This window comes from Callospermophilus lateralis, chromosome 4 (genome assembly GCF_048772815.1).
Source record: "Callospermophilus lateralis isolate mCalLat2 chromosome 4, mCalLat2.hap1, whole genome shotgun sequence".
In the NCBI taxonomy this organism is placed as follows: Eukaryota; Metazoa; Chordata; class Mammalia; order Rodentia; family Sciuridae; genus Callospermophilus; species Callospermophilus lateralis.
The window spans coordinates 115,890,930-115,903,170 of NC_135308.1; the positions used below are offsets into that span (position 1 = coordinate 115,890,930).

The following is a 12,241-nucleotide window of genomic DNA, read 5'->3' on the forward strand; positions in this document are numbered from 1 at the left end:
CCTTTGGACACACCACTTTTATAAAACAGAGCCATAGTATTTGAGAAGGGATTTGAAAGGAGCCACAAAAGATGCCAAGTGGTAAACATGTCTGGGAAGGGTGGAGAGGGGGAGCCAACGACATCCTCTGAGTGACTTGTTCCTATGCCATGCCTTTCCCACCATCCTAGAATCTCCGGCTACTTCCAGGATGCAGAAGAGAGAGTGTTCAAGATGGGTGTTTCTGTCCTCCCCCACTGAAGAGCTTCTCCCTCTGATTTTTAACAGCGAGGTCCTTCACAAGACAGTGTTCAGTTTTCATACTGGGGTTCAACATCTTGGAGTCACATCTCTTTCTGTTACAGAGACATCCAGCTCTGCATTTCCCCAATGTGCTCTGAAAAGAGCCTCACGAACGTCCCCACCCTCGGCCGAAGATACCTTCCCTGGTCAGGAAGGGGCTTTCCAGCTCCTGGAGCCGCGATCGCGGCAGCGAGCGGAGCGGAGCCCCAGCAGAGGCAGACGCAGAGGGCGCCGCCCACGGCTCCCGGGCTCGACGCGCGGGGCTGCGTTGCGGTTGGCCACAAGAGGCATCCATCTTCCGGGACGAGCCCGGCGTTTCCTCAGCTAGTGGGAACAGGGACGAGGGCGGAGAAGGGCATCGGCTAGAGCTTTGTCCCCTCCCGCGAACCTAGCCCCGCCTCGCAGAGCCCAGAACTGCCACACGGGCGGCCGCCGCCCGCACTTGGCTCGCCAGGAGCCTCTAAGCCGCCGGCCGTACGCGCGGCGACAACTTTGCGGCCGCCGGGGGCGCGGCTCTCCTGGGTGCGTGTGCGAGTGTGCCTGTCACCGGCGGCCTCCTGGGGGCAGCAGCGGAAAGGGGGACCAGGAGAAAGAGGTAGCCTTGGCGCCCGGTGACCAAGGAGGCAGAGGACCCTGGCTGCGCCGGCTCACGAGACCTAAACTCCGCCGGGGCTGTGCCCAGAGCGCGTTCGAAGGTCGCAGCAGGCACCCTCCAAGTCCAGCAGCGGTGACTCGCTTTAGGACTTCGATTCCTTTTGCCGGCCCCGGCGATAGCAACTGTATTTGCAGGCGAAGAAGCGGCAGCCGCGGCAGCAGCATCCCCAGCCCGGGTGGGACCATTGAGCCCCGGAGCCGGCGGCTGCAGGCAGGAAGGGAGGGTCGTGGCCCCGATCTGAGCGCATTCTCCAGGCGCCCGTCTTCCACAGCTGGCCCTCCCCCGAGCGCCGGGTGCAGGTTTCTAACAATGGTGCGGAGCGTCGGCGCGAGCCCCGCGTCCGCCCAGCGGTCGTAGAGGAAGTGGCCGGGCTCCGGGTGGGGTGGGCAGGGAGACGCCCCCCGCCACTCGCTAGCTGGAGTTTGCGCGGCTGGCCTCTACGGCCTCGGGTTCCTTTGGGGATCATCGACGGCGGCTCAATCCCGAGAGCATGGTGCCCGCGCCCGGGTTAATCTAGTTCTCGGTTCGCTCCTTTTTCCTCCTCCTTCTCCTCCTCCTCCTCCTCTTTCTCTTCCTCCTCCTTTCCCTCCTGCCCGTGCTGCCTCTGGGTTCCCGGCGTGTGGGAGTACAACTCTGCCTCTCCAAGGAGACCGGCTTGTGACCACTGAAAAGAACTTGTTCATTGAAAGCAAACCCGGAACAGCTGGATAATGTCCACCCCCAGCAGATTCAAAAAGGACAAAGAGATCATAGCCGAGTATGAAAGTCAAGTCAAAGGTAAGGATGGGAGCGGCTGCCTTGCTCCTTTTGTGTGCCTTCTTGTCATTGTGCTCGTGGAGTTGCGTTGCTAACTTGGTGTCTGCGTTTGAGGAAGGTGGCGAGGGACAGCTCGAGCCCTGGCTGAGACGCCCAGGGCTTCCTACCAGCCGGTCGCAGTTTCCACCCCAGTCCCGTCAAACCTACAGGGAGCTTGATACCGAGTGGCTTCCTGGGGCTGCCAGCCGCACCTCCAACAGGGAGAGAACTGGCTGGAAGTTAACCACCTTTGGCTGGCAATTTACACGCGCAGGCCGGCAGCGCTGGTGGTTCCAGCTCAGTTATCATCAACATCATCATCATGATTCTTTTTAGATGAAATCATTGTCACAACATAAGATTTCTATGGAGTCATTTTGTAGAGTCTGAACACCAAGTGGTCTAGGGCTTCATAGAGTGAAGGCTATTTCAGACATTTACACTCTCCACTATTAATTTATTAAGGCAAGCTCCTCTTTTATAAAATAGCTTTATAATATAGCCTGGCAGTTAAACCCAGCAGACTAGTGGGATCTGACTCCTCCTTTATAATGGGCTGGAATTGAGTGCCATCTTTCACACTCACATAAGAATATCGCTTTATCATTTGGAAGCCACTTGGATGTAAAATTAAGGTTTGAATATTTGAGTAGTAGTTTCAGTCCATTCACATTGTCAACTAATGAAGAAAACCTAATTAAGGTTGGTTAACCTCTTATTACTGTCTGTATCCTGTGGTTTAAAAAATAATATTTTTCTCTCCAAGTATTTTGTTTTGCTGTTGAAGTGTTTAATAAACATATATGTGTTTGTTGGGTTTTTCCTCCTCTTGTGTGGTCTCTCCGTAGCTTTCCTGATGGAGACAATGGATGGAGCCTTGAGATCACTGTTGTTCTTTGGCATATTCAATGCAAAGTTCAAAAAGATTGTTATGTCGACACCTGTGTTTGTCTATATACAGTCTTATGAAAGGGCTGCTGAGACAGGCATTACTGTATTTGCCTTGGGAAAGGCAGGAGGAGCCTGACTGTTCTTTTGTGTGGTCAAGTTGTGAAAAGACCTGGAGTCCTGTGAGAAGACCTGGTGGGGGTGGGGGTCCTGGTTTAATTGATGGTGAGTGTGAATAAGGACCAACTCATGGCCACCACCCAGACTTAGGTTTCCTTTAGGGTGTCCCCTCTAGTGGAGTTAAGCTAAGCATCATTTAAGAAACAGAATTTTTTTTTCCTGTCTGGAATTAAGATAATTTATACTTAAAAGAACTTATTACATTGATTTGGAAGTTATATTAGCAGAGAAGTAATTATTTCCTTAGAACTGGGTAAACTTTCTAATGAGGGTAACCATTCTTTTCTTAATGAGTCCCACACTGTCTAAAACCATTCATTCTAAGGTAGTACTCTTGTTCAGTCACCATTTCCCTGGGCAGTTTTTCCACATGGCTCTTTGTGGCAGGTCTTTGAGGGGTGGAGATCTGGTTTTCTTGCTGCTTGAAGCACTGATTGGCAGAATGCACTTCCTAGTATTGGTTTAGTTATCTCTGCTCTAAGGTCATTTGCCTATGATCAAGTTCTTATTTGCAAAAAAAAAAAAAAAAATGTATATATATATATATTTTTTTCTTGATTAGTTTCTTCTAGTGTATGAAATTTGGAGGATATGTGTTTACCTGTATACTTGAGAGTGGATGCTCTTTACATTGATTAAAAATCAGTTAAATGGGATGTGTTATAATCCATCAAATCTAGATAAGGATAAATTAGGAATTCGGTGAAAATGGTTTTTGAAACTAATTTTATCCCACAGAAAATGACCTCCACCTAATTCCCTTCAACCTTCCCCCTTATGCACATTCAAGATTCCTTCGGCAGCTTTAGGACTCTTCACTGTATCTGTCCTGCCCTGTGGCCAGACTTTACCTTTCCTCCTCAAGTACTTACACATCTGGTGTCTCACCTCCATCATTGCCTATATAGGCAAACATGGGAATAGGTTATTACAGTGGATTTGGATCATAAACATATTAAATAGCAGAAACTGACCCTTATTTCTAGGCAAAATCAAGATGGGAGAGGAGAGAAATACCAGTTCCATAGTGCTTGAGGCCAGCTGTCCTGTGCATTGAGAGTAGGTCCTTGGTGGGAATAGTATGGGAGATAAGACTGTTTTCCTGTTATATTTATTGAATGCCTTTTCAAGGGGGAGCATCTTACCCTTGCAGAGTACCAATTTGTGATTTGGAATAGTCTAGCCAGCTACAGTTATCTAATGATAAGCAAAATAAACTGGGCTGTTCCATTGCTGAAAGAAAACCTGGCTATGTGGGACTCATTAAGACACAGATGTGTTCCCAGTGAATTAAAGCCATATATATTGGACTCTAGGTAGCTTAGATGTAGAGGTGATTTTTTTTTTCAATAGTTTTATGTTGTTTTTATTTTTATGTGGTGCTAAGGATCGAACCCAGGGCCTCGAACATACTAGGCAAGCACTCTACCACTGAGCCCCAGCCCCAGCCCTGTAGAGGTGATTTTAAGAATCATTTTAATTGTGAGTAACTTTTTTCATCTTCCAACTTAGAATCTAATACTGTGGGATGTTGGCTTTTCTTACTCTCTCCAAGTCCCTGATAACAATTGCTTTTTTCTCAGAATTTCTGAGATAAATATCTTGAACTAAAGGAATGATCTTAGATATGGGATTTTACCACTGTGACTTCCTCCTGAGGTTTTGGGAACAGTCTTCATGTGGCCATATTCAACTGTGAATAGAACCATTCCTGGTGACAATGTGTAATTTTATGTATGAGACGGTAACTGTGTCTAGTTACATGTATCATTCTACGCAAGTCATTTAGCTTCTTTCTGGGTTTTGGTTTTCTTATCTATAAGATAAGGAATTTGGACTCTTTTAGTTCTTCGGGTTTCTGAATTTCATTGAAGATGTCATGTCAGTTCATATTAATTTCTTCATAAAATGTTCAGGCTTTTCAGTTTCTCTTGGCTTCCCTGTTTGGGGGGAATAATTTTTGCTTTCATTCATTCTCCTGATTAATCAATTGAGTTCTTGGAGAATTAAAATGTAATGAAATAAAGAACACAGGAAAATAATAATCAAAACCATGTTCAGTTAAATATAGCATAGAGTTGTAAGACAGGGAAAATCAGAATTTATACAAATCATTAATCAGGTGTGGTGGTACTCTCTTGTAATCCCTGCACCTCCTGAGGCTGAGGAAGGAGGATGGCATTCCAGGCCAGTCTGAACAACTTACCAAGACCCTATCTCAAAAATCTAAAACAAAACAATACAAACTGTTAAGATAAATTTGCATTAGGGACAAAGGCTACAATTTAAAGGAATGTAGGAGCTGGGGATTTGGCTAAAGGATCCCTAGCACCACATACAAACAAAGATGTTGTGTCCGCCAAAAAACTGAAAAATAAATATTGAAATTCTCTCTCTCTCTCTCTCTCTCTCTCTCTCTCTCTCTTAAAAAAAAAAGAAATTTAAAGGAATGTGCTAACTTTGAGTAGAGAGATTGGCCATTTCATAAATGTTGGTCAGTTTCCTTTGAAAGACTTAGAATCAAGAGAAATAAATCTCTCATGTGAGCTGTTAAAAAGCAAGTGTGTTGGGCTGGGGATGTGGCTCAAGCAGTAGCGTGCTCATCTGGCATGCGTTCGGCCTAGGTTCGATCCCCAGCACCACATACAAATAAAAGATGTTGTGTCTCCCGAAAACTAAAAAATAAATAATAAAAAATTCTCTCTCTCTCTCTCTTTAAAAAAAAAAAAAAGGCAAGTGTGTCTGGAAAAGTGTATGAAGCTCAAACCAGTTGACTGTGCTGCTTGTTAGCATCTCTGGCAAAAGCTGAGCAGTGGAAGAGATTGAATAATTGGCTAACAGAAGGTTTGGGGATTATCTGAGGCTTTTAGTGATCTGTGCAATTTCTGTAATCTGCAGGAAAAATATTGTGGAAGTATACATATGGAACCAAAAGAATCAAAAGGCATACTTTATGAACTGTAACTCTTGGATGAGAGATTGTGTTTGTTTTAATGATACATACTTTTAGTTGCTAAGGATTGACAGCTCTCATTCGTAGCATTTTACTGAGGATAGCCTCATACTCCTTGACATGGGATATGTACAGGAAGTGCCAAGAAAACCTGTTGCTCTTGATCACTCTGCTGCCTGAAATACAAATAGTACATTTTGCTCTGCAGATGGAACCTAAGGAAATGCAAATTTAATCTGATGGCTGCCTATCATACCATAGTTTTTTTTTTAATATTTATTTTTTAGTGGTAGTTGGACACAATACCTTTGTTTTATTTATTTATTTTGTTGTGGTGCTGAGGATCAAATCCTGAGCTTTGCGCATGCTAGGTAAACTCCAGCCCCATGCCATAGGTTTTTAATGTGGAAATTAAAAATACTACTGCTACTAATGTGGAAATTCTGTTTTATTACTTTGATATAACCTAGATTGGAAAATAGCAACAATTTAACTTATGAACAAAAACTTTATAGCTGGGAGGGACTCAAACATTTCTTGTCCAACCCATTTATTATATGATGCAGGGAGTCTTAATGACAGATGCATAATTGCACAATTAACTATAACATCCTTGAGAGGATAACCTAGGTCATTTGCTTTTTGATAGTGGTTATTTGCTTTCAAATTTCTTAAAAAGCAGATATCTAAATAGAAGATAGGATACTTATCTATTTAGACTTTGAAGGAATCTTATATGGACCTAAGAAAGAATAAAAACTGGAGTCTGTGAACAGGAGTTAGTTATAATTAAGTTATATTTTATGGTGGGGAGGGGCATTCACTAAGATAATTTCAAGGGACTGACCATTGTTCTTAGATAACAGCTTCATATGGTGGCTTTTAAGGTAAAGAAAATGACACCTGAATGTACACAAATGTAATTTGCTCGATATTTTGGTGAAACTAATTGCAGTTACTGCAGCAAAGCCCCTTTACCTAATTAGTTTTCATAAACTGTAACTGTGAAGGAATGTTTTGGAGAAGTGTTTAGGCAATGTGTGTCCTATTGAAATACAGTGAAGGTTGGAGTATAACACAGGATGGTAAATCTCAGCTCTAACAATCTAAATCGGTGTGTTTGTTCCTATGCTGTGTCTGCGTTGACCAGTTTAGGAGTCAGACATCTTTAGCTCTGTTTCAGGTTTTAAAGTCTATTTTCTGGCTTTGCCAGGCCCTTTTCTTATTTCATTCATGCTATCTAATTTCACTTCAATTCAGAAACTAAAAATTGAGATAAATAAGAAATGAAATATGTCTCATCAGTTTATTTTTGTTTTAGTAGTTTGAAGATAGAGGTTGGGATTAGAGACACTTAGGTGAGGGTACTTTTATTTCGGGGTCCAGGATTATTTCCCATCTTATCAACAGCACATAAATGTTCCCCTGTTGACCTCTCAGAATGGGAAGAAATAGAACATAGTTTTCAAGAACAGGAACTTAGAGCTGGGGATGTAGCTCAGTGGTATAGAGCACTTGCAAGGGTGTGAGAGGCCCTAGGTTTGAGCCCCAGTACTGAAAAAAGAAGGAAGGAAGGAAGGAAGGAAGGAAGGAAGGAAGGAAGGAAGGGATGGATGGAAGGAAAGAGAGAGAGAGAGAGAGAGAGAAAGAAAAGAGCAGGAACTTGAACTTTGGTCTTAGCTATTTAGCCTTGCCACTAATTAGATGTGTGACTTCCTTCCAAGACTCAATTTCTTCATCTGTAAAATAGGGGTAATAAAACAGGAGTAATAATAGTGTTTACCTTGCTCTCTTTGTAAGGCTGTCATGAAATGATTTGGGGAAAGCGTTTATCACAATCTTGGCACATAATAAATACTCAATACATGCTAGTTATTCTTATCTGGTTAATTTTTTTTTTTTTTTTTTTTTTTTGTATTTCAGTTGCTGCTTGTTACATTCTGATTTAGATAGTTTTTTTGTTTTTTTGTTTTTTGAAATCCAAATCTTGGCAATCTTGATACCCAAATGGATTCCAAAGCTGGGGGATCTCGAGTTATCTTCAGAAAATGCCATGTACTTTTAGAATGGAATGAGTTTCATGGTGGAATTAAGAAGGAAAATATAATAGGCAAGCAAGACAGATTCCCAGATCCTCATGATGTAGGTTTTATATGGTGGTGTTATTTTTTTATCCAGGTGCAAGTAACTAACCGTGAAAGTACATTCCCTGGACCTTGGCTGCCATGTATGTGCTTACAATCTCTGTTTTAACTTTTCTCCACCTCTGTCTGGTGATTCTATATGGAAAACAAAAACAATGGACCAAACAGCCCATGCTATTTACCTGTGGATGAAAGGATTCTTATGACATCAATAAAGTCATTGATTTATTTTCACAGTCTTTAGAAAAATATTTTGTTTTAAAATAAATGTAGAAAGGCAGATCAACATGATATTGAGATTTCGTTTCACCTCTGTCAGAATGACCATCATCAAGAATACAAATAACAATAAATGCTGGTGAGGATGTGGGCAAAAGGAACTTTTACACAATGTACATTCCTATATTAGTACACCACCGTGGAAATCAGCATGGAATTTCCTAAAAAAACAAAACTAAACTAAAGATAGATCTGCTATATGATCCAGCCATATCACTCCACTGTAGGAATACAATACTTAAAGGAATTGACATCAGAGATACATGTACACCTTGTTTATTATAATATAATTCACACTAGCCAAATTATGGAATAACTATCAGCCCAGGTGTTGGTCAACAAATGAATGGATAGAGCAAATGTGATATCTATATACATACAAACATATAAAATGTATATATATATATATACACACACACACACACACACACACACAAACATATATAAATACATACACACATAGATATAGTGGAGTATTATTCAGCCATAAAGGAGAACAAAATCATGCCATTTGCAGGAAAGTGGATGGATTGGAGAGCCATCATGTCAAATGAAATAAGCCAGACATAGAAAGACAAATATCACGTGACTTCTCTCCTAGGTGGAATCTGGAGTCCATGTGTGTGGACAATATGAAAGTAGAAAGGAGACCATTACAGAAGAGGAAGAGGATTAGGAGAGGGTGGATATAATCAAAGTATGCTATGTACATGTATGAATATGCCACAATAAAACTCATTATACTATATAATTAATATACACTAATGTGGAAATGAAAAATTCTCTTATCATTGATAATTTACTCCTGCTTCACTAGAAAGCAATTTGACCTTAGAAACCATTTTCTATGTCTCTCCCACACCCCCTAGTATAGGGCTTCATTAAACATTTATTGAATGAATCGAGTAAGAGTTTGGAATAATGATTCTTTTATAGTGAAAATTAACATGGTAGTCATTTAAATTTTCCTAGGATATCCAAGTACTATCACAACATTAAGTTGAATTAAAATTGTAACTTCTTTAGAAAAATACAAATTTGAAAATAGTCTAGTGTCTATCGATGGCTAACGGTTACCTAAATTTTACTGGGCAATGGTCAACTACCTTGGGCTGGGGCTGTAGCTCAGTGGTAGAGCTCCTGCCTCGCGCGCATGAGGCACTGGGTTCCATCTTCAGTACCACGTAAAAATAAATAAATAAAGATATTTAAAAAAAAATAGTCAACTACCTTGTACACATGGAATGTAGCACAGTTGCTAACAATGGGTGCTAAAGAACATTTTACGGCGTGACATGGTGAGTTATTTTATAATAATTGAAAAGAAGCAGCCTATAAAAAGGATGATGTAATATGAACTAAAGGCAGTCATAACTCTAGCTGGCATTATTGGGCACTCACAGTATGCCAGTCACTGTTGTGGCTCTTGGCATGGATACCATGAGTTTTACATGAATGTAAGCAGCGGTAATACATGGCAGGAGGAATCTATTTTTCCTGCTTGGTGGTTCCTAATGCCTGTGTTTTGGGGCCATGGTGTATCTGGCTCCTGGTAAGTTTTCAGTCTCAGTGGAGGGAATCCTCACTTTCAACCTCACCTTCCTGAAGGATGGGAGATGGCAAGGTAGGTCCAAGCAAAGCTCAGTCTCTGGGTTGAACTTCTGATGACCAGATAATCAGATCTGGCCACAGGATAGCTCCCATTTCTTGCTGGCTTACAACTCATAATATACTTTGATTTTTCCTTCCTTTGAGGTCAAGCAGCGGGGGTATATTTGTCTTTAGAGTGCAAACCTGCCTGCCTGCCTGCCTTCTCTCCTTTTCTTCTCCCTCCCTTCCTTTCTTTCCTTTTTCCCTCTTCTCACCATCTTCTGCCCCTTCCTCCTTCACTCTCTCCCCATCCAAATGGGTATAGAAGACAATCATTTATAATTAAAAGAATACCAGGGCCTGGGGCTGGGGCTCAACAGTAGCGCACCTGCCTGGCATGTGTGAGGCACTGGGGTTGATTCTCAGCACCACGTATAAATAAATAAAATAAAGGTCTATCCATAACTAAAAATAAATAAATAAATAAATAAAAGTTTACTGCAATTAAAAAAGAAAAAGAATACCATGCCAGACACAGACACGGACACGCAGTTTAAGAAATAGAACATTACCAATACCATAGACTTGCACATTTATACCTTTCTGACAAAATTTCTACCCAACAACAATTTTGAATTTAGTATTAATCATTCACTTGTATTAAAAACCTCACTATAGTTTTGTGTGATATTTAGTTTTCATGTATGATACCTTCATATATCCAGAATATAGTCTTTGACTATGTACTGCATTTTCAATGATATTGAGGAATTTTATTTTTAAAAAATGGAATAATAGCCAGGCATGGTGGTGCATGTCTGTAATCCTAGCGACTTGGGAGGCTGAGGCAGGAGGATCAAAAGTTTAAAACCAGCCTTGGTAACTTAGTGAGACCCCATTTCAAAATAAAAAAATAAGGGCTGGGAATGTGGTTCAGTGGCAGAGTGCTTGCCCAGCATGCACAAGGCCTCAGCACTGCAAAAAAAAAAGAAAAAAAAAAAAAAAGAAAGAAAGAAAGAAAGTCTTGAGGGGCTGAGGCTGCATGTGTTAGGGCCTGGGTTTAATTCCTAGCACCAAATAAAATTAAATAATAATTTAAGAAAATAAGTAAAAAAAAAAAAAAATAAGGGAGAGGCTGGGGCTGTCGCTCAGTGACAGAGTGCTTGCCTAGCATGTGTGAGGCACTGGGTTCGACCCTCAGCACCACATAAAAATAAACAAATAAAATAAAGGCATTCTGTCCATCTACAACTACAAAAAATAAAGAGGGGGAGCTGGGGGTGTGGCTCGGTGCTAAAGCACCCCTGGGTCCAATTCCCCATATCAAAAAAAAAAAAAAAAAAAAGAGAATACTATTTTGGCATGTATAACACATCCTTAACTTTTAAAAGATATATATTGATGTATTTATAGGCGAAAATATGACATTTGGGATTTTCTTTATGATAATCTTGGAGTGGCAGAAAGTAAGTAGAGATACAGATAAAATAAGACTGGCCATAAATTGAGAATCGTTGAATACTTAAGTTTCCTTGTACTATTCTCTCCACTTTTGCATCTTTGAGATTTTCCCTAATAAAAGATGAAACATTAGTACATAGTCTTATAACTTTCATTTTTTAAAATTCAAGAATATGATGAAAAGATTAATCTGGAGGTGTAGCTCAGTGGTAGAGTGCATGTGTAGCATGTGAAAGGCCTTGGGTTCAATCCCTACCACCAAAAACAAACAAAAAAGATTGATCTACATTAATGTTTGTACCTGTAAAACTAGTAGACTGTAATTTCACTACTACTACTTTTCTCAAAGTAGTTGGTATTTATATTCTTACCAGAAGGGAATGAGAGTCCACCCTTCTGAAAAAGACTTAGGATTGACCAATGTATTAGTTATGGTAGAGACAAAACAGTTACAATATAGTGAAACAAACAAACAAAAAAACAGTGACTTAAAAACATAGGGGTTTATTTCTTGCTTATTCAACACCCTAGAGGTGTGCAATCCAGGCCACCAGGATAGCTTTGCCCCATTAAATTATTTAGGTTTCTTCCATTTGAGGTTTTGCCATCACCTAGAAAAAATTGAACTTGTCTACCTGTTTGAAACCGAGTCTTAAGTATGTCTGTGTGGCAAAAAAAAAGCACACATCCAATGTTTTAAAACCCAGGCTCTTAGCCTTTATCACTTCTCCTGGTATAACTGATGAGAACCTGGACATGTGGACCCATCTTATTGCAAGGGAGGCTGGGAAATGTAGTCTCTCTAGTGGACCCTGTTTCTAGCTATAACTCTGTGACCATGGCAGGACAGAACAGATTTAAGTAGACAACCAGGAGTTACAATGAAGATAGAAATGGTACTTTGTTTTCATTTGTATGTCTCTTATTGCTATGAGATAGCATCTTTTTACATGTTTATGGGCCATTTGTTTTTGTAACTAAAATCCTTATTCATATCTTTGTCCATTTATTAAC

The 12,241-nt window shown here is 40.8% G+C and overlaps 1 protein-coding gene across 3 annotated transcripts in view; it reads left to right on the forward strand.

Annotated features, from left to right (window-relative positions):
* Nucleotides 1–1,614: 1,614 nt before the first annotated feature.
* The window catches only part of Srgap1 (SLIT-ROBO Rho GTPase activating protein 1), a 279,038-nt gene continuing 268,411 nt past the window's right edge, over nucleotides 1,615–12,241 (forward strand). For all 3 annotated transcript variants that reach the window (XM_076854812.1, XM_076854814.1, XM_077109321.1), the window contains exon 1: nucleotides 1,615–1,714. In XM_076854812.1, the coding sequence (XP_076710927.1) occupies nucleotides 1,648–1,714 (67 nt within the window). In that variant the 5' untranslated portion in view covers nucleotides 1,615–1,647. The remainder of the gene's footprint in view (nucleotides 1,715–12,241) is intronic.